This window comes from Artemia franciscana, chromosome 3 (assembly GCF_032884065.1).
Source record: "Artemia franciscana chromosome 3, ASM3288406v1, whole genome shotgun sequence".
Classification (NCBI taxonomy): Eukaryota; Metazoa; Arthropoda; class Branchiopoda; order Anostraca; family Artemiidae; genus Artemia; species Artemia franciscana.
The window spans coordinates 18,134,876-18,160,922 of record NC_088865.1 but is presented as its reverse complement, the minus strand read 5'-3'; the positions used below and the strand labels follow the sequence as shown (position 1 = coordinate 18,160,922).

Genomic DNA, 26,047 nt, shown 5'->3' with positions numbered 1-26,047 from the left:
GATTGGTTCTTCTAACGTAGAGATCCCTCCTTTGACTCGAAGTTGGATCTCTTAGAAATCAAAGCAATTTTTAGTACTTCTCTTATTTCCAAGTGCGCAGAGATTCGACTGAATTTGCTTTAGATTTAAGAGAGGTATGAACATGGAAGGCAAAAGCAGTAAAGCTAAACCTACACCGTTTTCCATCTTGGACATTTTGACTAGGACTGATCCTAAGAAAAATGAGGAAAAATGGGAAGGGAAAGATAGCGAGTCTGAACTTGAATTTTCTGATTCTGATCAGTGTGAACTCGAATTAACTTCAAGCCCAGTTGAAAGTGATCAAGCATTGGATATGTCTGGACAACGAGGTAAATATGTCTATCTTAACATTAGAGGTTACGAAAAATTTTGAGTCTCAAGTTCTGAATCGAACGGATCGATACCTGACCAAATTAAAAGCAAAAATGGCTCTTAGGCATTATAATTTGAAGCCACTTTGTAAAATTGTAAATCGTTGTTCACATTGATCTCAGATATGGGTCACATTTATATTGAGTGTGCGGTGTTTGAACTATAAGGGGACATGAACGTAGGGGGGATGGAGGATGTCGCACATATTAAAACTTGATTTTTATGCTAAACTTTTACTTATTTGCTAAATTGGTTTCTTTATTTCTAGTCTGAATAAACATGAAGACTTATTTCGCAATCCACTTACTGCACAATTCACTGATTGATAATAGTTGAAGAGAAAATATGCATGAAATATTGACTACAAAATTCTTCTATGTCCTATTTATAGGCCTATCAGTTACAACTTGCCTGCTACCATCTAGGTACTAATGGTATGTTCACCACTTTTTCACTCGATATGTGGCTAGAGACATGTAAATAGGACTAAAAAAGCTTTGGTAGGATCTGTAATACTTATATATATATCTGTAATATCTGTAATATATATTTATATATTAAATTATTTAATATCTGTAATATATCTGTAATATATATCTTATATATATCTGTAATACTATATATATATATATACTAACTTTTCATGTACTAAGACTTACCTTATGTCTGAAGTAATTAGTATTAATTCCAGTAAAATTACGTAAATAGTGTTTATAAGTACGTTTGAACTCTAGACTACCATGCTTCTCTATAGTAAACTTTACGACAGTTAAGTCAGCCCTAGCTTCGACTGTAATTCTGATAACTTTTGGACGGCCACAGCAATAGCGTATCCAGGATTTTCGCTCAGGGGGAGGGGACAGAAAAAATTGTGAAACGCTACAAGATTTTTTTCATATCATTTTTGTTACTTTTTCACAAGCTGGAGAAAAATTTTGAAGCGGGGGAAGTGTTCAAAACCGATACCCCCTACCCTGAAACTGGCTTGTGCCGAATATTTGTTTTTGCCTGTAAACCTCGTCAGACTGTCAGGCAAAATTTTCAAAGAAACTTGAAGGGAGTCTGTTTAAATATCGTAAGACCACCTTCATCAGAAATTCTAAAATGTATTATAAGATATATTCAATGTTTCCCTAATATTCCTAAATGAAACATATCCGAAAGAAAATAAAATGCAATGCTTTTTTAGGAACGGGAGAGGATTGGGGACAAAAGAACTTATACTATTTAAATAAAGCCATTTAACGCAGTCAGTTTGGATGATTCTTATTTTTCTATGTTCGATTTTTGTAAGTTCATAATAATTATCAAGTGAGATTTCCTTTTAGGCATAAAAATGACCTACTTCGTGTCATTTATAATGTAGACTATTGACATTTGACAATTTGGCAGCCGGCAGGACTGTCCCAGGATGATTTCAAAGTCTCTCATTCGAAGACAGTGCCCTGACCCTTCAGTTCTGTCTAAATTTATTAAATCAAAAAATAACATTTTTTAACTGAAAGCAAGGAGCGTCATTCAAACTTAAAACTAAACAGAAATTATTCCATATATGAAAGGGGGAGCGCCATCCTCAACGCCTTTCTCTTTACGCTACAGCTTGACTCTTTCTCGCAGCTCTATTTTTTTAAACAGTGAAAAACTTTAGCGTAAAGAGCGGGATGTAAAGAAAGGGGACAGCCCCTTTCATATGCGGAATAATTTCTGTTCGTTTTAAGTTTTAATGTAGCTCCTTACTTTCACTTAAAAACTTGTTTCTTTTATTTAATTTCTGAATATTTTTGAATTAATGAAGGTTTTGAATATGGCTCACCGTGCATGAATAATTGAAACGAAGTTTGCATATTAATTTTACTTTTTAGAACTAATAATAACCTTATAGTAACCTAAGTTTGATTTTTGTTTCAGTTGTTTAAGAATGCCTCCTGAATCCAAAAGGTCATTTAATTAGGATAATAGCCTCTTTTAAAAGTAAAAATATCGCTGAAAAAAACTCGCTCTTTACGCTAAAGTTTGACTCTTTCTCTTAACTCTACGTCTTAAAAGAGTAAAAAACTTTAGCGTAAAGAGCGGGGCGCTGAGGAGGAAAAGCCCCTTCCATATACGGAGTAATTTCTGTTCGTTTTAAGTTTTAGTGTCGCTCCTTACTTTCATTTAAAAAAACTTGCTTTTTTATTTAATTTCTGGACGTTTTTTAATTAATATATGTTTTTATTTTGGCTCTCCCACATAAATAATTAAAACGGAATAACTTTATTTTTGGCTTAAATGGCTTTCTCATAGTTTTAATCGGAAGATTTTCAGAAAAAATTAGAGAGGTAGGAAGCCTAGTTGCCCTCCAATTTTTTATTACTTAAAAAGGCAACTAGAACTTTTAATATTTTAACAAACATTTTCATTAGTAAAAAAATATACGTAATTTACGAATTAACTTACGTAACGAAGTTCTATATTCGTCTGTTTTTATTGCGTATATGAGGGAGTCCACCCGTCGTCGACACCTTGCTCTTTACACTAAAGCTTAAATTTTGTCCCAATTCCTTAAGAAAGGCCCTTGAATCCCAAAGGCCGTAGAATAAATAGTTGAAATTACTAAAAATACATTAGCGTAAAGAGCGAGGTATTACGAGGAGATAAACCCCTCATATGCGCAATAATTTCTGCTCGTTTTAAGTTTTAATGCTGCTCCTCACTTTCAGTAGAAAAAAACTTTTTATATTTATTTTTTCATTGTTTTTTTTAAATAATGCTAAAAAATCCTGCGCCTTCTTCATTGAAAGTACCTCCCCCCATGAGAAGTTTTTCCATGGAAAGATCCTCACACGTAACCCCCTCCACCTCAACTTTCCCTCCCAAACCAAAAAAATCCCCTTGAAAACGTCTGTACATTTCCCAGTAACCATTACTATATAAGATTGGGGGGGGGGAATAACACAAACAAGTTATTGCTTAGATCGCCCACTATTTTGCAAAATTCGAACTTTAGCGTAAGAGCGAGGTATTGACGAGGGGGTAAACTTCCTCGTATATGTAATATTTGGGCGTTTGCCCCCTCGTTTGCCCATCTCGCTCTTTATGCTAAAGTTTGAATTTTGTTCTAATTCTTTAAGAATAACCCCTGAATCACAAAGGCAGTTTAAGTAAAATAAATGGCTCTTTTGAAATTACTAAAAATAGTTTAGCGTAAACAGCGAGGCATTGACGAGGGGACGAACCCCTTGTATACGTGATAATTTCAGTTCGTTTAAGTTTTAATATTAGTCCTTTCTTTCAGTTGAAATAACTTGTTTATCTTTATTTAATTTCTGTTTTTTTAAATGATGCAGGGATATTCAGCGCCCCTTCATAGAAAATAACTTCCCACATAAAAATTCCTCCATGGAAATATCCTCCCATGTAACCCAATCCCTCACACCAGAAAAATTACCCCATAAAACGTCTGTATAGTTAGCAATGTCAAATACCATATGTAAACAAATGCCGTAGTTCATAACTTGCAGCCCTTTCTCAGGGGACTCCAGGACATTAAGTCGACCTCTAAAGCATAATAATTAGATATTTCCACTATGTTCAACGAAAAGTTTACCTCAAAATTTGATCCGGTGACTTTGGGAAAAAATAAGCGTGAGAGGGGGACTAGTTGCCCTCCAATTTTTTGGTCAATTAAAAAAGGCACTAGAGCTTTTAATTTCCGTTCGAATGAGCCCTCTTGCCAAATTTTAGGACCACTGGGTCGGTAGGACCACCCCTAGGAAAAAAAAACAAAAAAAAAACAAACACATAAACACGCATCCGTGATATTTGTCACAAATATATATTTGTGGTGGATTAGTAAAAACTAAATGAATTGTCCTATACAAAGGCATATACTAAGAAGACAAAGAATAACTTAAAATTTTACCTACGTGTTTGTAGGGCACTTAAGAAGGTGGACGAGAATAAAAAACCTTTACATTTTACGCTTGGCACAGTCGCATTAAAAAAGCCCATCGTCACTGCCTCAAAAGCTGTTGTAAACGCTGCATGCTACCCATCTGTTCTGACCTTTGATCAGACACTCGGGATTGGAGGTAAAAAGTATTGCATGCCAATCAACCAATCACAACCATTCCAGTGCTCCTAAGTAATATGAAAAACTGACATGAAACAGTAAGCAAGAAGTGAATTGTGCAAATAATAACCGAAAGTATCAAAATAGGGATAGTGATAACAATATATACATAAACAGAACCAGATTTTTACGATGAATCTAAATCTATGAAGTTCAAAAATTTAAAAATCATTTATTGAATGCTTCTTGCCTGAGAAATTTTGCTAAACTTTGAAAAAAAGAGGGAAACATCCCTAAGAAGGAGACTAATCTCAATGAAAGTTGTACCATCAACTTTCACATGTCAGAGAACTATTGAGCAAAGATTTTGAGCCCTATGTCAACAAAAACACGATTATTTTTTGGGTTGATCACCCCTAGGTGTTTGTTTCCTTTCTTAGGGGAGATTGTATCAAACCAGTTTTCCTAAGATATCGGAAAAAGGCTCACCAAAACGGACAATGAAGTTTTACTGCCCTTTTAAGCAGCAAAATGTATCCCACAACACAAAAGGGATGACTTCTGCCATTTTGTTCGCAGGAATCATAACCTTTGGCCAGCGGAGGGCCAAAATTTTATTGAGTAAAAATAACGAGACAGACAACCAATTTAGAATTACTGAAAATTAATTTATTCTCCTCGTGGTTTCAGAAGCCATAATTCCTGAGGCGTAAATCTACTAACTTCCATGTTATTGAGCATGCAGAAATCTGAGCTTTTTTCTAAGTCTGTAATATTAGCCAAGGGCGTCAATTCCCAAAAATGTAAGGGGGAATCGCATTTTTCAAAATCTAGGGGGGGGGAGATATTTTTCTCTTTTTAATGGAAATATCATTGAAGGCCTCTCTCCTCCTAAATTGATGCCCCTGCTATTATCATATGAAAACTTGTACAAAAGTGGAAATACGGGAAAAATGTCCCAAAAGGGAGTACGATCCTAATGAAGTTATAAATCAATGAAAACTCTGAAGTTATTATTTACAAGAATACGAAAAATAGCAATTTTGGTCCACAAAGGGCTAAAATACCATCAAGAAGCAATTTAAAGTACTATCGAAGGAGTCTTTAAGTAGCCCCCCGCCCAGCTCAGTGGTCACTCTGGCGCGTGTTATAACACTTGTCGCTGTATATCTATCTATCTATATAAAAATAAGTTGTCTGTGTGTCTGTGTGTCGAGTGACGTCATGTTCGTGTGTCGACTGACGTCATGTTTGTCGACTGACGTCATTATAAGGATTGAGCTGTATGCGTCATGAAGTTGTTTGTCGACTGACGTCATGTTTGTCAACTGATGAAATTACAGACCGCGACACCGGGACACAAATGACGACCGGGACATCGGGACACAGGGAATATAAATGACGACCGGGAACCTCAAAGAGAAATTACAGACTGGGACACTGGGACACAAATCACGAGCGGGACACAGGGAATATAAATGACGACCGGGACACAGGGACACAACTACAACGGGGACGCCGGGGGCACCGGGGGATATATAAATGACGACCGGGACACAGGGATTGTTCGAATAGAAATTACAGACCGGGACACAAATGACGACCGGGACACAGGGAATATACTCAAAGAGAAATTACAAACTGGGACACCGGGACACAAATGACGACCGGGACACAGGGAATATAAATGACGACCGGGACACAGGGACACATCATTAGAATAATGAGGTATAGATCTGAATACGGATTTTTTTTTTCCCATGGACAATTATATGTTGCATGTTCAAGAGTCAGTAAACCTGACAATCTATTTATATGCACAGACAATGGGACAGCGAAGAATGTTGTATATTCGCATGTTTTACGTAGTTAAAAACATATATATATATATATATATATATATATATATATATATATATATATATATATATATATATATATATATATATATATATATATATATATATATATATATATATATATATATACTAGCTGTTGGGGTGGCGCTTCGCGCCACCCCAACACCTAGTTGGTGGGGGCGCTTCGCGCCCCCCCCCAAGCCCCCCCGCGCGCGTAAGTCGTTACGCGCCATATTAGTTACGCGCCATTGTAGTTGTGTCCCTATGTCCCACCTGTGAATATAGATAGATATATATATATATATATATATATATATATATATATATATATATATATATATATATATATATGTTTTTAACTACGTAAAACTTGCGAATATACAACATTCTTTGCTGTCCCATTGTCTGTGCATATAAATAGATTGTCAGGTTTACCGACTCTTGAACATGCAACATATAATGGTCCATGGGAAAACAATCCGTATTCAGATCTATACCTCATGATTCTAATGATTGCCCTTGAGCTTTGTTGATGGTGATTGCTAATCGACCATTCCCTGAGTCGCCATCGTCATTTATATATCCCCCTGTGCACCCCGGCGTCCCCTTTGTAGTTATGTCCCTGTGTCCCGGTCGTCATTTATATTCCCTGTGTCCCGGTCGTCATTTGTGTCCCGGTGTTCCAGTCTGTGATTTCTCTTTGAGTGTCCCGGGCGTCATTTATATTCCTTGTGTCCCGGTGTCCCGGTCGTCATTTATATCCCCCTGTGCCCCTCGGCGTCCCCATTGTAATTGTGTCCCTGTGTCCCGGTCGTCATTTGTATCCCGGTGTCCCGGTCTGTATATACATTCGTTTTTAGTTTTGTTTTTCTCCTTTATTTTTTCCTTTTTTCTTTTTTTCCTTTTTAGTTTATTTAGATTTTTAGATTTTTTAGTTTTTTTATTAGTTTTTAGTTTTTTTGTAGTTTTTACCATTTTTTTAGTTTTTTTAGTTTTTTTTTTTACTTATGTCCTGGTCGTCATTTATACTCCCTGTGTCCCGGTCGTCATTTGTGTCTCGGTGATTTGTTGATTGCTAATTTATATTATATTTATATTTATATTTTTTATATTTATTAATATTTTTTTAGTTTTCTTTTTCTCTTATTTTTCAGTTTTTTCCTTTTTTTTAGTTTTTTCTTTTTTAGTTTTTAGTTTTTTTTTGTTTTTTATCTTTTTTTAGTTTTTTTAGTTTTTTAGCTTTTTTAGTTTTTTTATTAGTTTTTAGTTTTTTTTTAGTTTTTGCCTTTTTTTAGTTTTTTCAGTTTTTTTAGTTTTTAGTTTTTTACCTTTTTTTAGTTTTTTTTAGTTTTTTAGCTTTTTTAGTTTTTTTTCTTTTTAGTTTTTTTTGTAGTTTTTACCTTTTTTAGTTTTTTTTCTTCTTTCGTATTAGTGTGAAATAATTCAGACGTCATATGCGGACAAACACGACGTCACTCGACAGACAGACAGACAGACATAACCCACAAACAACTTATTTTTATATATATTTATTCATATTTTTTTAGTTTTCTTTTTCTCTTTTATTTTTCAGTTTTTTCCTTTTTTTTAGTTTTTTTCTTTTTTAGTTTTTAGTTTTTTTTTAGTTTTTTACCTTTTTTAGTTTTTTTTAGTTTTTTAAGTTTTTTAGCTTTTTTAGTTTTTTTTATTAGTTTTTATTTTTTTTGTAGTTTTTGCCTTTTTTTATTTTTTTCAGTTTTTTTTTAGTTATTAGATTTTTACCTTTTTTTAGTTTTTTTAGTTTTTTAGCTTTTTTAGTTTTTTTTTCTTTTTAGTTTTTTTGTAGTTTTTACCTTTTTTAGTTTTTTTCTTCTTTTGTATTAGTGTGAAATAATTCAGACGTCATATGCGGACAAACATGACGTCACCTGATCCATCCACAGATCCACACACAGACAACTTATTTTTATATATATAGATATATATATATATATATATATATATATATATATATATATATATATATATATATATATATATATATATATATATATATATATATATATATATATATATATCTATTCACAGGTGGGACACAGGGACACAACTACAATGGCGCGTAACTAATATGGCGCGTAACGACTTACGCGCGCGGGAGGGCTTGGGGGGGCGCGAAGTGCCCCCACCAACTAGGTGTTGGGGTAGCGCGAAGCGCCACCCCAATAGCTACTAGCTCATAAAGATGCACCGTTAGTATAGACCGTTTAATCTAATAGAGGTAGTGGTTATGGAGTATTAAATATTCACGCAGAGGCTTTTAAGGCCATGTTTACTTAGTAAAATCTTTTTTATTCTTGAAAGGACTAAATATCCCCTTATTCTACTTAGAATAGGGGGGTTCTCCTCATACTTCTTCAGAAAATTTGTTCTGAAAAAGTTAAACTTAACATGACCTTTCAGGGAATGGTAGCTACTCTCGATTATATTTAGGATAACCGTGGCTATTGTATTAAAACTAGTCAAAATTAAATGAAAAAACAAACTTTTTTTTCAAATGAAACTATAGAGCGATAAAAAAAACTTAATACGAAAAAAATTATTCTGAATATCAGAAGACTGTCTCCCTCCACCTCAGTCTTGGACGATAAACTTCGATGTGTTTGTTTTTGTTTATTTATTTATTTATTTTTGCAATAATTCAAGACCGAGTATTGTAACACAAAGAAATTTAGAATAGGATGGAAAATACATATATTCCACAATGCCACAAGAATGGAAGGGCTCATATGCGCTTTTGATTTTAACAATAAAGTTTTCATTTCAAATGCTATGCAACTATGCAAATACTTGCAACTACCAACTGGATATGTTTGTCACACTTAGTACACTCAGCTGTTTTTGGTTGTTGTTTTTTTTTTAACAGTTCGCAGTAACGAACCGTAGTAAGGAGCGACCCGGCTCAATAGTAACCAAAACTCTAAAAACGGGATTTTGATACTAATAGATACATCAAAAGAATCAAATTTTATGCTGATTTCAAATATATATGTTTCATCAAATTTGGTCTTACCTATCAAAAGTTACGAGCCGGGGAAAATTTGCCTTTGTTTGGGAAATAGGGGGAATCACCCCTTAAACGTAATAGTCACACCATCACATTCAGCGTATCAGAGAACCCTACTGTAGAAGTTTCAAGCGCCTATCTACAAAAATGTGGAATTTTGAATTTTTTTGCCAGAAGACCTATCACGGGTGCGTGTTTATTTGATATTTTTCCCCTGGGATGATCGTATCGTCCTAGTGGTCCTAGAATGTCGCAAAGGACTCATTCTAACGGAAATTAAAAGTTCTAGCGCCCTTTTTAAGTGACCAAAAAATTTGAGGGCACCTAGGCCCCTTCCTACGCTTATTTTTCCCCAAAGTCACCGGATCAAAATCTAAGATTGCCATTTTTTTCAGCATAGTCGAAAAACCTAGAAACTATGTCTTTGGAGATGACTTAATTCCCCAAGGTCCCCGGAGGAGGGGCTGCAAGTCAAAAACTTGGGGACCACTATTTACACATAGAAAATGCTATTGGGAAGTGTACAGACGTTTCCAGGGTGATTTTTCTGGCTGGTGGGAGGGGAGTAAAGGGGAGGGGGCTACGTGAGATGATTTTTGCATGGATAATTTATCACGGGGGAAGAGAAATTTCATGAAGGGGGTGCAGGATTTTCTAGCATTCTTCAAAAAACCAATGAAAAACTAAATATGAAAACGTTTTTTGTAACGGGATGTAAGGAGCACCATTAAAACTTAAAACAAATAGAAATTATTTCACATTTGAGGAGGTTCATCTCCTCCTAAATACCTCGCTCTTTACGCTGAAGTATTTTTTAAAATTTCAAATGTTCATTCTACGACCTTTGTGATCAGGGGTGAAATTTTTACTTTAGCGCAAAGAGCGAGGTATTGACGATGGCTCTCATATACGTAATAAAAATATACGAAAATAGAAGCTGGTTACATAAGTTAACTCGTAAGTTACGTATGTTTATTACTAATAAAAACGTTTGTAAAAAAAACTAAAAGTTTTAGTTGCCTTTCTAAGTAGCCAAAAAATTGGAGGGTAAATAGGCCTCCTACCCCATCCTTTTTTTCTCAAAATCGTCCGATCAAAACTATGAGAAAGCCATTGAGTCACAAAAAAATTAATATGCAAATTTCGTTTTAATTATTCATGTGCGGAGAGCCTAAATAAAACAGGTATTAATTCAAAAACGTTCAGAAATTAAATAATTTTTTTTTCTAATTGAAAGTAAGGAGCTACATTAAAACTTAAAACGAACAGAAATTACTCCGCATTTGAAAGGAACTGTTCCCTCCTAAAGGCCCCGCTATTTGCGCTAAATTTTTTTGTTTTGTTTTAAAAAGTAGAATTGTGAGAAAGGGTCAAACTTTAGCGTAAAAAGTGGGGCGTTTAGGAGGGAATAGCCCCTTTCATATACGGAGTAATTTCTGTTTGTTTTAAGTTTTAATGCCGCTCCTTACCCTCAGTTAAAAAAAAAACTTGTATTTTTATTTAATTTTCAGTAAAGCCCAAGCAAAGTTTTAGCGTACAGAGGGATAGCCCGCTCGTATTCATAATTACTTTTGTTAACTTTTAATTTCTGTGTCGCTCTTGAGCTTCATTTGAGTAACTTGCTTTTTGTTGGTTTAAAAGCATTCAAACTTGGGATTCCAAGGACCATCATATCAACTTGAGGTTAATTTTGTCCCTATAAGCGAGACTAGAAATACTTACCATAACCAAAATGTAAATTAGAATTATGTATAAAACAAGTGCCGCTCGAATAATTTAAATAATTGACAAAGCATTTAAAGGGCATTAGATCAACATGAAATCTTGAAATTTGCGTGTTCATATACAGGTGTCTCACCACTACTTAGAAAAAAATGGCATGGCTTAAATAAAAAAAAAAAGTTTTCAACAAAAAGAAAAGAGCAACATTAGAACTTAAGACAAACAGAAATTATTCCGCATTTGAGGAGGGTGCTTCCTCCTCAATACCTCACTCTTCATGCTAAAGTTTGTTAGCTCTTTTAAAAAAGCTTCTTATTGTTTTAATTAAATGACCCATATGTTTCAGGAGTCGTTCTTAAAGAATTTTGACAGAAAGCCATACTTTATCGTAAAGAGCATGGTATTGAGGTGTGGCAACCCCTCTCATATACATAATCATTTCTGCTCGTTTTAAATTTTAATGTTGCTGCTCATTTTCAGTTGAAAAACTTGTTTTTTTTTATTTTAATTTCTGATCATTTCTTAAATAATGCCGGGAAGCCCGTTTCCTTCTCCACAAAAAAATCCCCCTACAGAAAATCCTCTAGACAATTTAATCCGGTGAAATATATCCCGGAAAATTATATGTAAAATTGAGTGGGCAAAGAGAAAATAAGACAGACAAAAACAAGTTCGTATAGGGGTTCCAGAAAATTCCGTCAATATATAATTTTTCCTCAAAAATTCACCATAAATAAACCATAAACCAAAAAAAAACCATAAATGCAATTAGCATTGTGGTTCTGGCCCTTTGGCTTTCAATACACAAATCCATCCATTTATATCACCGAAATGGTCTAGATGCGAAAAGTATAACAGTACAGTGAAAATTCCACCAACCTCCAGCTGAAGCGTTGCACGATGTGCTTTTTTGTGTTTAATGAGCCACCATATACAAGAGGCTCATAATCAAGGAGGCACACTCGTGCCTCTTTAAAGAGGCGAACCACGACAATGTTAAGCGATCTTCGGTTCCAGTGGTCGCAGAGGAATGGAGAGGGATGCATTTCGTAGCCCGAGTTCCAACTAAGAAACCTGCCAAATTTTATCCCCCTCCGACTTTTCCTTCATGGGGAAAATCTGGCCGAAAGTTTCGACCCCCCAAACCCAGCCCCCCTTTAACGTTTTCCAATCGGGCTGAAATTCACAAGTTAAGGTCCCCTAGGGCCCAGGAGCTTATCCGCGAAATTTCAGCTCGATCCGATAACTCCTTCCCTGTTTTCCAGAAACCACGCATAGCCACATAATGTTCATGTTCTTTTTTTTTCGCCACGCCTACAGGTCACAGCCGACATCGGATCTGGGTGTACGAAGACTCATTCGACGCGGAATTCTCCGAGTAATTTTGCTTGAAAGTTTTGTCGGAAAATCTTAACCCCCCCCCCCCCGATTTTCTAGCTTAGAAAAACTCCATTTCCCTATAAGAGCCCATGTTAAGTTTTTTGTTGTTAAAAGTTACGAATTTCAACATCAAGTACATCAAAATGATCAGCTCGACATGGTGAGACTGACTGAAAGCTTCAAAAAATTCTGTCTTAATCCGTAAAATTTTTATTTGAGAAAAATGACAGAAACCCTTTTTTTTCTGCCACGCCTACAGGTCACAGCCGACATCGGATCTGGGTGTACGAAGACTCATTCGACGCGGAATTCTCCGAGTAAGTTGCCCTGGAAAGTTTCGTGGGAAAATCTTAACCCCCCGATTTTCTAGCTTAGAAAAATCCATTTCCCCATTGAAGGTAAAATTTTCTCTTGTATAACATCACTTGTTTGAAAAATTCTTATACTAACAGCAGCTTGGCGCAGCGGAAGCGTGCTGGGCCTATAACCCAGCGGTCGGTGGATCGAAACCGCTAGCTGCTAACTTTTTAAAATTTGTAAAATTAGGTAATTTTGTCAGTTTGAATTTATTGATACAGAAAGGGAGAAAATAAACATGGAAACATGTGATCAGAATTACATACTGGAATGTTCACAAGAATTTATACTGAAGCGGAGGTAAGGCTTGATGGAAGCAAGTTAAAAGAACCATTTAAATTGATTTCCTAATTGAAGCCGTTGGTGAAAATTTCTATTGTAATAACTTGTTTGATAACAAGCATAACAGCAGCTTGGCGCAGCGGAAGCGCGCTGGGCCCATAAACCGGAGGCGGGTGGGTAAAAACTACTAGCTGCTAAATTTTTAATTAAGCTGCTAAACTATTAAAATTATCAAAATTAGATAATTTTGTCAGTTTGAATTTATTGATACAGAAAGCGAGAAAATAAACATGGAAAATTATTATTAAATTACATCCATCATGGATTGTAGAAAAACGTACAGAAATAATATGAAAAAAACTTCGTTTTCTTAAAGAGTTAAAGAGGCTGCGTCCCAAAGTCGAACCTTAAAACGTACAGGAATTAGGAGAGGCAGTAGGCCCGCTTTTAAAGACTCTTTTGTACAGGTTTTTCGTTGTGGGGGGACTTCATTGTTACTAATTACTAGTTTCGGCGCAATGGCTTTCCTGTCCTCTTGTGTTTAACATTTTTCGAAGTTATTCCATTGTTCATTCATTTCAATTTTTTGTTAATTAAAAGAGGGCCTTTCCGAAGCCAAGAGCGGGGGGTTAGGGGGGCGGTAGCCCCCCTCAACAAAAAACCTGTACAAAAGAGTCTTTAAAAGCGGGGGGTTTGGGGGGCGGCAGCCCCCCTACTGCCTCTCCTAATTCCTGTACGTTTTAAGGTTCGACTTTGGGACGCAGCCTCTTTAATTCTTTAAGAAAACGAAGTTTTTTTCATATTATTTAGACTAGAAGTCATGAACAGCCTAGCCTTGACGTCTCAGTTGTGTTTTATTAATTTAGTAAGATTCCCAGGAAATAATTCTATACCTTTTTAGCCTACATATTTAAGCATTTTCCAAATATTTATTATGTTTTCAAGGAGTTTCTTTTATATTTGGTCTTTTCCTTATATTGTTGATCTATTTGACACTAGAGTATTTTTTCTTTTTTTAATCTGGGCAGGGGAAAGGGTATTTCAAGACTAAATTCATGAAATACTTATAATAAAATTGAATTAAATAAAAACTTTTTTTGCAAGAGAAACAGCTGGATAAAATATAATATGCTAGGGAAGCAACAATTCTCGTAGCCTGATGACCAAGCTTGCCTGGCTAGTTTGCAGGACGATATGGGTTCGACTCCCCTGGTATAAAATTTCCGTAACATTCACATTACACTAATCATTGTGTTGTTGTCATTTACATGTTTCATTTTCTTCTTTCATTATGGAACTGAAAAAAGTGTAAGATAAATTATCAAATTCAATATCTGTTATATATATATATATATATATATATATATATATATATATATATATATATATATATATATATATATATATATATATATATATATATATATATATATATATATATATATATATATATATATATATATATATATATATATATATGTCTAGCTGCTTCAGACTCTTAATTACCTACCTCATGAAGAATGGCGCCCGTCAATTTGATAAGATTCAAGCGCCTCTTCAGATAAGACAGATCTGGTTGTAATACAAGGCAATAGAGGAGTATTTCCACTTAGAATGCCTGCAATATCCTCTTAGATTCTTCATAAAACATGGCATGCTTTTTATCTATTTAATAAAGTGGACTTGATTTATAACATTGGTGGCAATTAGGTAGCGACATTGAGTAGATGGTCATCTATTAATAATTCATGGTACATGACGCTAAAACAAAATGTGACTCTGGTCTGAATGCTTCAAAGTTCCGTTCTGGAAAATAAAAATATTGCTTATCCATTTTATGGATTAAAAACGTTGCTTTAAAGCATTTTTTCTAACAAATTGAGAGCTGGGAACCAAGCAAAGAAGAGAAAAAACTTAGAAAATAAAAATCACGCAAAAAAAATTGGGGAACAAAATTTGGGTGCTACAAATGTTAATGAAGTTAGATTACCCGTTTTAAAACAAATAAAAATAAATTTAAATATCAATAAAATGAACTATAAACTACAGCAAATTAAAAAAAAATTAAAACGTCAATAAAATTTTAGATTTTACTCGCTTGAAGGGTCGAAACTCCCCTTCCAAAAACTGAACTATAAGAAATAACTCTTGCATAATTTATTTACTTGACTGACAATTCAAATGGCAACGTAAAACACCTACCTTTTCTAGAACTACAAGATCGGCTTCTTGATAGATACAGCGAAGATAGTCCAAATCCTTCAAGATCTTATTCTAACAACTCCTCGGTCATACAAGGAGAAATAAATGATGAAGTAGAAAGATCTCAGCATCAAGGTGAGGCATAATCTTTATTCCCTCTTAAATAAAAGGTTAGGTTGAGATTTAGACTGTTGAAGACTGGGTCGAACTTCCATTCTTTGGGTCTTCCCGCACTGAGAAAATTGGTGAAATGGGGCAACAAACTTCTTGGGGGACTAAAAGTTTGCCATCAATACATGTGCTCAAAAAATCTTCAGAATGTTTTAGCTTTCTAGGAATTCTAATTATGTGGTCAATAGACAGTACCATTTAAATTGTTTTTCTACCAACTAAAATTATCCAGGGTAATCAAATTACTACCTCCACTTCTCCCCACCAATTCTGTATTTCATTTTCTGTTAGTCTGTTAGACTTTTTACCCTTCTTGTCATTCAAACGACTTATTCAAAATTTTGTGAGCATTCTACTAAAAATGTACCTTGAGATCTGCACCAAGTCCCTGAAATATCGTTGTCTTTTTATTTATATTCAAATGTTCTATATTTGTTCTTTTCGTATTTTCATAACTTTTTTATAGTCAGCCCCCCCCCATTCTTCGGCCCGAAGCCTAGATTTCTGCATATGTGCTTGTTGTGGTTGCACCTGCTTATCGTTCAGCCTCAGCTGCAATATTCATAACTTGAAGTAAACCTGAAACTGTTCGCAACATACTTTTAGAAAGACAAAGGGTTTGGACGATGAAAAAAAAAACTGAGAGTCAACCAAAATTTAATGGAACTCTTGTTAAAGAGAACATATTTAACTATGCTGGCAACGGTAGGGTGCATCTGACCGTTTTTTTCTGAAAACAAGTGAGAAGTTAAAAAGGTCGTTTTTTGGATAATCGACTGGTTGAAATTACAGAGGTTGGACGGAATATCTAGGTCATAGGAAGGAGGGACAAAGAGCCATAATTTAATGGACTAAATGGAACTTCATATTCCAGCGATCATATTTAAGCCAATTTTTTTAATGATTACCAAAGCCACATTATTCAGCTTCATAGAGTATATCTTATTGATTTTCTTATGTCGTTTAAATTCTAGAAAGAAATAGTGTGCCTGGGGAAAGTATAAATTCCTAAATTTGCGATTTTCCAAGATTATGAAAATTCCAGATTTGATCTTTCATTCTGGGCCCGATCATATTGTTTTACAGAGGAATGTTTTATTATACGTATCATTTAACGTACCATCAAACAGTTCGTGGTAACGAACTGTAGTAAGGAGCGACCCGGCTCAATAGTAACCAAAACTCTAAAAAATGGAATTTTGATACCAATACATACATCAAAAGAATCGCATTTTAATGCTGATTTTAAATATATAAGTTTCATCAAGTTTAGTCTTACCCATCAAAAGTTACGAGCCTGAGAAAATTTGCGTTATTTTAGAAAATAGGGGGAAACGCCCTCTAGAAGTCATAGAATCTTAACGAAAATCACACCATCAGATTCAGCGTATCAGAGAACCCTACTGTAGAAGTTTCAAGCTCCTATCTACAAAAATGTGGAATTTTGTATTTTTTGCCAGAAGGCAGATCACGGATGCGTGTTTATTTGTTTTTTTGTTGTTTTTTTTTTCCCCAGGGGTGATCGTATCGACCCAGTTGTCCTAGAATGTTGCAAGAGGGCTCATTCTAACGGAAATGAAAAGTTCTAGTGCCCTTTTTAAGTGACCAAAAAAATTGGAGGGCACCTAGGCCCCCTCCCACGCTAATTATTTTACCAAAGTCAACAGATCAAAATTCTGAGATAGCCATTTTATTCAGCGTAGTCGAAAAACCTTATAACTATGTCCTTGAGGACGACTTACTCTCCCACAGTCCCCGTGGGAGGGGCAACAAGTTACAAACTTTGACCAGTGCTTACATATAGTAATGGTTATTGGGAAGTGTACAGGCGTTTTCAGGAGGATTTTTTTGGTTGGGGGAGGGGTTGAGAAGAGGGCGATATGCTGGGGGAACTTTCCATCGATAGTTTGTCATGGGGGAAGAAAATCTCCATGAAGGGAGCGCAGGATTTACTAGCATTATTTAAAAAGAAGCAATGAAAAAATAAATATGAAAAAGTTCTTTCAGCTGGAAGTAAGGAGCAGCATTAAAACTTAAAACAAACAGAAATTATTACCCATTTGAGGGGCTCACCTCCTCCTAATACCTCGCTCTTTACGCTAAAGTATTTTTAGTAATTTCAACTATTTATTCTACGGCTTTTGTGATTCTGGGGTCATTCTTAATGAATTTGGACAAAATTTAAGCTTTAGTGTAAAGAGCGAGGATCTGACAAGGGGGCGAACCCCCTCATATATGTAATAAAAATATGAGAATACAAAAGTTCTTTACGTAAGCTAATTTATAAGTTACGTAAATCTTTTACTAATAAAAATATTCGTAAAAAATTAAAAATTCTAGTTGCCTTTTTAATTAACCAAAAAATCGGAGGGCAACTAGGCTTCCTCCCCCGCTCTTTTCTTCTCAAAATCATTCGATCAAAATTATGAGAAAGCCATTTAGCCAAAAAAAAAAAAATGCAAATTTTGTTTTAATTATTCCTCTGCGGAGAGCCAAAATCAAAACATGCATTGATTCAAAAACGTCCAGAAATTAAATAAAAAAACAAGTTTTTTTAACTGAAAGTAAGGAGCGACATTAAAACTTAAAACGACCAGAAATTACTTCGTATATGCAAGAGGCTGCTCCCTCATCAACGCCCCGCTCTTTACACTAAAGTTTTTTACTGTTTTAAAAAGAAGAATTGAGAGAAAGAGTCAAACTTTAGCGTAAAGAGCGAGGCGTTGATGAGGAAGCAGCCTCTTTCATATACGAAGTAATTTCTGGTCGTTTTAAGTTTTAATGTCGCTCCTTACTTTCAGTTAAAAAAACTTGTTTTTTTTTTTTATTTAATCGGTTGTAAAAATGAAACCTTATTGGTTAAATAGCCTGAAGTCTGATGAAAATTGGTTAAATAACACTAAATTAGTAGATTTTCAGAATAAACTCGAACTTCGATATAAATAAGAGAAAAGCCCGTTGGATATTGAAATTTTATGTCAAATAAACAGAATGTTTATCCATAGCAATTTGTCAGTCCAGAAGATATTTTAAATTTTTCATTCATATAATATTCCAAAAAAGTACTTAAGATAAACTTTGCTCATATACACTAACAGAATGTAAAATGTTCCTTTGTGCAAATTGTGCTAACATGGAAAGAGGTTCTAGCCTTCTTAACCTGTCGCAAATATTTTTCATGTGATGACAACCTTATACACTCCGACTGAAATACCAAACAAAGGGAAAAAATTTGTTAACTCAGGATAACAAACTGTAGCAATTGCATATTAGAGAATAGTCCGCTAAGCATTTATCTTCTTTTGGAGTTCTCGATAAAGGGGTGCAAGTAAAGTGGCTTGTACTAGCTAGTAAATGAAACTCTATGAAATTGGTTTTGATAATACAATACAAATCAAAAGAATTTACATTTCATTTTCATTCAAAATGGGTAAGTTTGATTTAATCTAAATGACAAATTAAAGGTTAGTATCTTAACAAGGATTACATAAACATAAAAAACAAGAGGAACACCCTCAAAAGGCGGGGTCTTGAGGAAAGTTACCTAAAAAAAATTAGTATGTCCAAGAACCCTGTTCTGGAGGTTTGAAGTTGTTGTATGCAAAACCAAAAGATATTGCATTTTTACGCAGAAGGTTGATCACGGTTGCCTATCTTTTGTTCGGTTGTCACTAGGGGTCTTCCAAACCAACGGTCGTAGGATATTAGAAGTATTTTTTTTTAATAAAGGTTCAGTATTTCGGCCCACTTTTTAAATAGTAAAACATATTATGACACAGGAAATAGTCAATTCTAGTTGCATAAGTAGGACCAATATTTTTCCGCAGAGCCCCCTTGATATATTTAGGAATCCTGACCTTAAAATTCATTTTGGTTTTTGCATCTACTACCCTCTCACCCCACATTCCCAAAACAATAAGATATGCATTTCACATAGGAGCGATATTCTTTTTCGAAGTATTGTCATGCAAAAAGTTAAAATTTAGTACTGGGAGCATGAGTCAAGGAATATTACAGCACCGTCAGATTTAGTTCAGTCCTGAATATAATAGTACAAACAAACGAAATAAGTTTTTATATCGCTCCTTACTGGTTTTTAGGAAGGTTTTATACAAAAAAATGAAGTAAAGCGAAGTGTTAAAACTTTAAACAATATAGGGTAACCTGAATATTATTGGCGCTACCATCTCCTGTGGGGGGGGGGGACTAAAACACACATTGCACTACGGTTTAGCCTATGCTTCGTTGATGATTAGTATGTTTAACATGATTTAAACTTTAGCGGAAATAACGAGAGTTTTAGGAAGGTGGCTGACAAGGAAAGTACCCTATATTAATATTTACTCATGCAAAATATATTAAAATATTTTAAATTTACCTTTACGTGAAATAGGCAAAAAACAACACAAAGGAAAAAAAGACGATCCAGCCGCAATTTAACTCGCGGTCAATACTTGGCATTTCATGGTAGTTTTAGTCTGACAGAAAAATTACGCTAAAAAAAATCGTTCAATAGCTCAAAATGGTAAAGTATCATCACCGTTGATCAAATTACCAGGAAATAGTCCGAGAAATCACTCTAATTTACAAAGCTTAAACTCCTTGTTTTTTCTTATTTGCAAAATTAAGAAGATTTTACATACGCACAATTGTTTTAGGCAGGACCATAAAAGAGACTCCAGTTTTAAAATTTAATTTTAAGAGGAGTCTTTTGGAAAGAGAATCCAGACGTTTTTGAACTTTCTTCAAGTGTTTCCCATTTGACGATAGTTTTAAGTATTCTCATAGAAAGACCTCGCGAAGAAAAAACCTTCAATAACTCAAGATAATAAACGGTCATAAAATAATAACAAAAAAAGTCTGCCGAAACATTATAAACAATTTATAACTTTAAACGCTTTCATAATCCGTGAGAATTATGATACTCGTCGGCTAGACCAACCATCACTTGAAACGTCGGCACCTTTTCTTAATCACTCCATTTAGGAAACCCAGTATGCTACCACAGATACCATATAATTCTGGCATCTTTCTTGTCCTCAGCCACTTAGCATTCAACTCGGTGGGCACTCGAATCGGATTAGAAGTTGTTGTATAAACAATCCATATTCAAGTGTAAAGTGAGCCTCATCCTAAGACCAGGTGGTCTAACAAAGCGGACATGGTAATGTAAACTAACGCCACTCATCTGACAGAAGGATCATCTCCAGAGTTATCAAAACAAGCTTACAAAAACTCGATAAATTCAGTTGGAAAAAAAATAATTTAACGAACCCTGCGTAAACAGTCAGCAATATTACCCCAAGAGGCGCCACGACACATTTTAAAACGCAAGGAAGATGGGATATCCTGAGGGCTGGGTTAAGACCTTGCGGGGGGACTGGGCCTTTGAAAATTGAAGAGCCCCTTACAGTGACCATGTTCTATAGAAATGTAAATGCAAGAGTGTAAAAGACTCCTTGCGTTAAATATATGATGTCAGATTGAAGTCCCTTATGGCTAATAAAAGAAACAAAAATAAAAATAATAAAGGTTTTCAAAGTACCAAGTTATAGACCAACGGATTTAATCTTTTAAGATTTTAATCTTTTAATCTTTCAATCTTTAAGACCTTTTAAGATTTTAAGATTGTCTTTTAAGATTGTGGGCAGTAATCGTAAACCTCGTTTAATCCAAAGCTGATTTTTGGGAGATTCTAAAATCATTAACATGTAGTTGTTTTACAGAGCTACATCAATTGTTAGAGACGTCAAAATATTTTGACATTTAGTTTTACACTTTCGCCTTCGCAATTCAAAAAGTGTTGCCTGACATATAGATATTCGTAGAATACATTCTTAATCTTGGGATAATGCATTTATTTTTCCAATCTGCTTCCTGTATTTTATTTCATCACCAAACTATTTTGTTCAAAATGCAATATTTTCCTTCCGTTACTTGTAGAGAAGCGAGAAAATGAAAAATTTTCCATTGAGCTTGTTTTTGTCATATTTTTGGTTGTTAAAAAGTCTTAGATGTTGAAACAACTAGGCTACTTTTTAATAACAATATAAGAAAAACATAATGTTTAGTTTTTTTTGTTCTTCTAGAATACATGTTTTGTATCATGGCGTCATTTGGATTACAGCAGCGAATTTGACAAATATCATCTGACTCGAGCAAGGTGGTTTAGATAAAGGTATGCTCAATCTATCCCGAAAGAACGTTATAGACCAGGAACATTGGTATAATTTCGTCAAAATCCTGGATGGGGGGGGGGAGTTGGAGACAATCTTTCCAAACCAAGTGGCATTGACAATGACAGTGAAAGCTGAAAAAACGAGCCATATAGTACCATAAAGGAAACTGCTATATATGATAGAAGTATATGAAAGAAAACTGCTCCGTTTCTGTATGTTTTGCCTATAATTTTTCCCACTTTACATATGTATAAGCTATTCTTGTTTTTTTCGATCTGTACTCCATATATTACCCCTTTTGAAACAGATTACAACGTACGCGCCTGAATTCAAGATACAGCTTGGTGTCAACTTTTTGATTTACCGTGATTCAAACACGGTTTATTTTTCTGGAACTGTTCCAAACATGTTACTCATGGCTCAACCAATTTTTTTATTACAGATGATTCCTGCAATCGAATTCGGAAGAAGCGGTCAAGAGCAGCGTTTTCACATGCTCAAGTATTTGAGCTAGAAAGGAGGTTCAGCATTCAAAAATACTTATCAGGACCAGAAAGAGCTGATCTTGCTCAACTTTTAAAGTTAACTGAAACCCAGGTTAGTCAAATGAAAAACTACTTTAATTCGACCTTGTCTTAATTTTTTTATCCTCGTTAATTGATAAACAATAAGACCCTCAAAGCCTAAATTTGACCAATTATCAAAACATTTGAATATTAAAACATGGAAAGTCTATTTATTCATCTGTTTATTTGTCTATATAAATATGTCTTTGCGTCCACTAAATTAATGGCTGAATTACGCATTCAATCTTGAAGAATGAAAACTTCGCGCAATAGCCTTGAAATTACCGGTAGGCTATTTTTTCTTATATGCACTGGCACTATTGTAAAATTGAGAAAGCGAGAAAAGATTTAGTCGAAAAGGATATTCTAGAAAACTTCACTTCCAATGATTTCATTTCATGGCCGTATGCCCGAGCAGTGTTTGAGTAAAGCAGGAGTTTTCCAAGGACAAAGGCTTGAGCGTCACCTTTTCAAAGTGACGGAAGTTTGCGAACACAGAAGGCCATATCTACCAGACATAGTGAACACGACAAGTGGAGGGCAACAACAAGAAGATTGCAAAGCGGACTTCATACTAGATGAAGAGGCTTCAAGGCCGTTTTTTGGGCTAGTAGGACTGTAGATTGTGTAAGACTATGCCCAGGATTATATATTTTTGATCAGGTATCTATTAACATTAATCAACATTGATGATGTATATGATAGACATCAATTTCTCATGTAATAGGCTAGTTTAAAAAAATCCCAAATTAGTAATGATATGTGTATATTGTATTGGTTCAGAGCATTCACAGGGGGGAGGCAAACTGGCCGGGAACCGTGGCTGGGGGCACAAAGGCTGGGGGACTGCACACTTTGATCAAATTTTTCACTTTTGATTTTTATTTTTTACTTATATTTGAGTCGAGAGGGGGGAACTGTAGTTAATTTTCCCCAGGCACCACCAGCCCCAGGAAGGGCTCTGAACTAGTTTGTTTTGTTTTCATTTGTAGCCTATGGGCTGGATATGAATACGTTAGCTATTTTATTTACTTATGTCTAAATTCTAAATTTTCATCTCTTACGGTTGATATACAGTAATAGAAAGCTGAGAAAAAGACAGCAAAGATGGAAATCGTCTTTGTATTTATCGGTTAGTCAAGGCTTTGGACTTTAAGTAGGAGTATTACAACTTCTTTTCATTCATAAATTATCAGCTTAAAGTTCCTTCAGAAATTATTTAGAACTTGTACACAAAAACAGTTTTGCAATGAAAAACCGGCCCAAAAGTGAGTAGTTTCTTTTATGATGGTATATACAATATTTTATTCGCTTTGTCACCAAAGGTATAGAAATCACACTGTAAAAGAAAATGTTTTAATATAAATTCGACTTTCAAACTTGACAATATTTAAAAACAACTTCAAAATTTAATATTGTATTTTTACTATCACAATAGTTTATGTATATAATCTCGTTTGCTTTATTGACAACTATATAAGACTTACGTAAGATCGGACATATTGACCAATCTGGTCAATTCAGTCCCGCCTTTAATTGTGTCATTTACATTATACTCGCTGACTGAAGTTTCTATTAGTTATTCTTGACAATAATATAAGTTTTTTGGTAATCATCTGGCAGTAATCAAATATATGACCAAGGACACGGTTTTATCTACCTATTATTGACAATAATATAAGAAGTACATAACATTGGACCTGTGGCCTCAATTGAACCTTCGAAAAGCTATTTCAATAAGTCCTTGTTTTATCACTCATTATTTTATGCTTAGCATCAAAGCATTTGCTTAAGCCTGTAACATGTACAGTCAAAAGGATAATCCCAAAATTTAAAAATTAACGCCATAAATAATATATAAAACTTTTTCTATCGCACAATTAATGTGTTTTTTTTTTAAATCAATTCGACTAAGTCCATTATAAAAAGTAAAAAATACGAATATTTTGTAATTTTACACATCCCGCACTTCCATACACAAGAAAACAACGGTAAGTTCTGGGATTCTTTTAAACGAGATAAAACGTACATTAAAATTAGAACAACGGCGAATTTTCTTTTGGAACTATCTTCATTGATTGACTTACGAAGTCTGTCACGCTGGTCTTCAAGTGACCCCATTTTAGTTCAAGTAATCGATCATTGACTCTTTGTATATATTTTAGGTGAAAATATGGTTTCAAAATCGCCGCTACAAAACAAAACGTCGTCAACTACAGCAATCAAGTCCATATGGCCATATTAATAACAGTCAAAATACTCCCTTCTTTAATCCCAACTTTGGATTAATTCATTCCCAGAACCCACGCCACGTGACTCTAAGATTTATGCCACGAGAAGAGCCAGCAAGAAGTATGGCTGTACCTCTTACTTTGCCAACAGCCCAGTACCTTTATCACCCTTACCTTGCAAGTCTAGCTGCTTACCACAACAGTGTTTCCAGTCAGTCTTCGCAAGCCAAAATATGTAATAAATAATATATTTTGAAGTGTTTAAGTTTTTTGTTATTTATTTTTATTCGTATTATTAAATAAACTGTTCATCGTCTATTCATCCTTACTACAAGATTTACAAAATTTCTTTTTTTAGAAGATAAGCGAAAAGAGAGAAAAAAAAAAACAGATTCGTGATGTATGTGAAAAGACTCTAGCACCTGAAACGTGAGCCGGGGTTGCAGAGTAAAATAGAACTGACCTATTTTAAAATCAATGACAGGCCAATTTTAATTCTAAAGATAATAAATCCAAGATTAGAACTGACTTGTGGTATCTTGTTCGACAGCTACGCTTCTCAATAGCTACTATAACAAAAAAAATCCTATTCTTGTCATTAAAACTTTATTAGGTATTTTTTATTTTCATTTAATTTAATTCATGTTTGATTGGCTTTTGGCAAAATTTTGTAGAATTTTCCCATTATTCTATTATTTTATCCAATATAATTAGCCATTTTATTAGCCATGATGGTTGACAACTGTCGTAATGGAATTTTGAAAAGGTTGTTGTGTTCGAAATGATGAAAAATAAAAAGTGAACTTTGAAACCGAATTTTAACAACTAAAGAAAGTCAAATTTCAAAACGCTTACTAATTGACGTTATAAGTAGTGTTGATAATAGTATAAACTAAAAAAAATGTTTTGGCAGTTAGTGTATAAGAAGGGAATGCCCCATTAAGATTACCCTGACTTGTCTAAATCGTAGACGTACCAGTTTACAAAGACTTGTGCAGTTTGTCATGTATTTTGAAAACATAAAATCAATTTCGTTTCTTATAATGAGGCTCGTTCTATTTATCAATATTTAAAAAAGAAAATAAATAAATCTTTGGATTACCTTTCCAAAATAATTAGAAGTAAAGTATTCCTTATTTTTGATTACATTACTCTTTCTCTTTGTGATGATTTTCAGCGTATTAAAATAACGATAAAAAAAAACTAAGGAGAATTACTGTCTTAACTAAAAGAAAGCCAGCTACAGCAAAAGTATCGTGTAAGCCTACCTTCCCAAGGTCTTTCATAAACTTTTTTCCGAAAATAAAATAAACTCAAAAAATAAACCGTCCATTCATCAAATTAACATAAACAATATGTTTTTAATAACAGAAATCAAGAGTAGCTATAAAACTTAGAATAATCAGAATTTTCCTAAAGCACGAGGGCCACCGGCGCCACTGCTCTTCTTTACTAAGTTTAACTTTCTTATTCTTACTTCGAAAATAAAGAATGAATGGGTTGGGGTGAGGTGGAGGATGAAAAAGATGATTTGGGCTCATTTATGCCCAAAGCATCCCATGGTTATGTAATATAAAAAGCCAAGGTTATTAAATGACATTCGTTTTTTCT

The 26,047-nt window shown here is 34.4% G+C and overlaps 1 protein-coding gene across 1 annotated transcript; it reads left to right on the top strand.

The window, feature by feature from the left end:
- Positions 1 to 11: 11 nt before the first annotated feature.
- On the top strand, positions 12 to 24,748 carry LOC136024627 (homeobox protein zampogna-like). Its single transcript, XM_065700057.1, has 4 exons — positions 12 to 350; positions 15,299 to 15,424; positions 22,082 to 22,236; positions 24,371 to 24,748. Exons 1-4 carry the CDS (start codon positions 137 to 139, stop codon positions 24,680 to 24,682), a joined length of 807 nt encoding a protein of 268 aa, XP_065556129.1. The 5' UTR covers positions 12 to 136; the 3' UTR covers positions 24,683 to 24,748.
- The last annotated feature ends 1,299 nt before the right edge of the window (positions 24,749 to 26,047 follow it).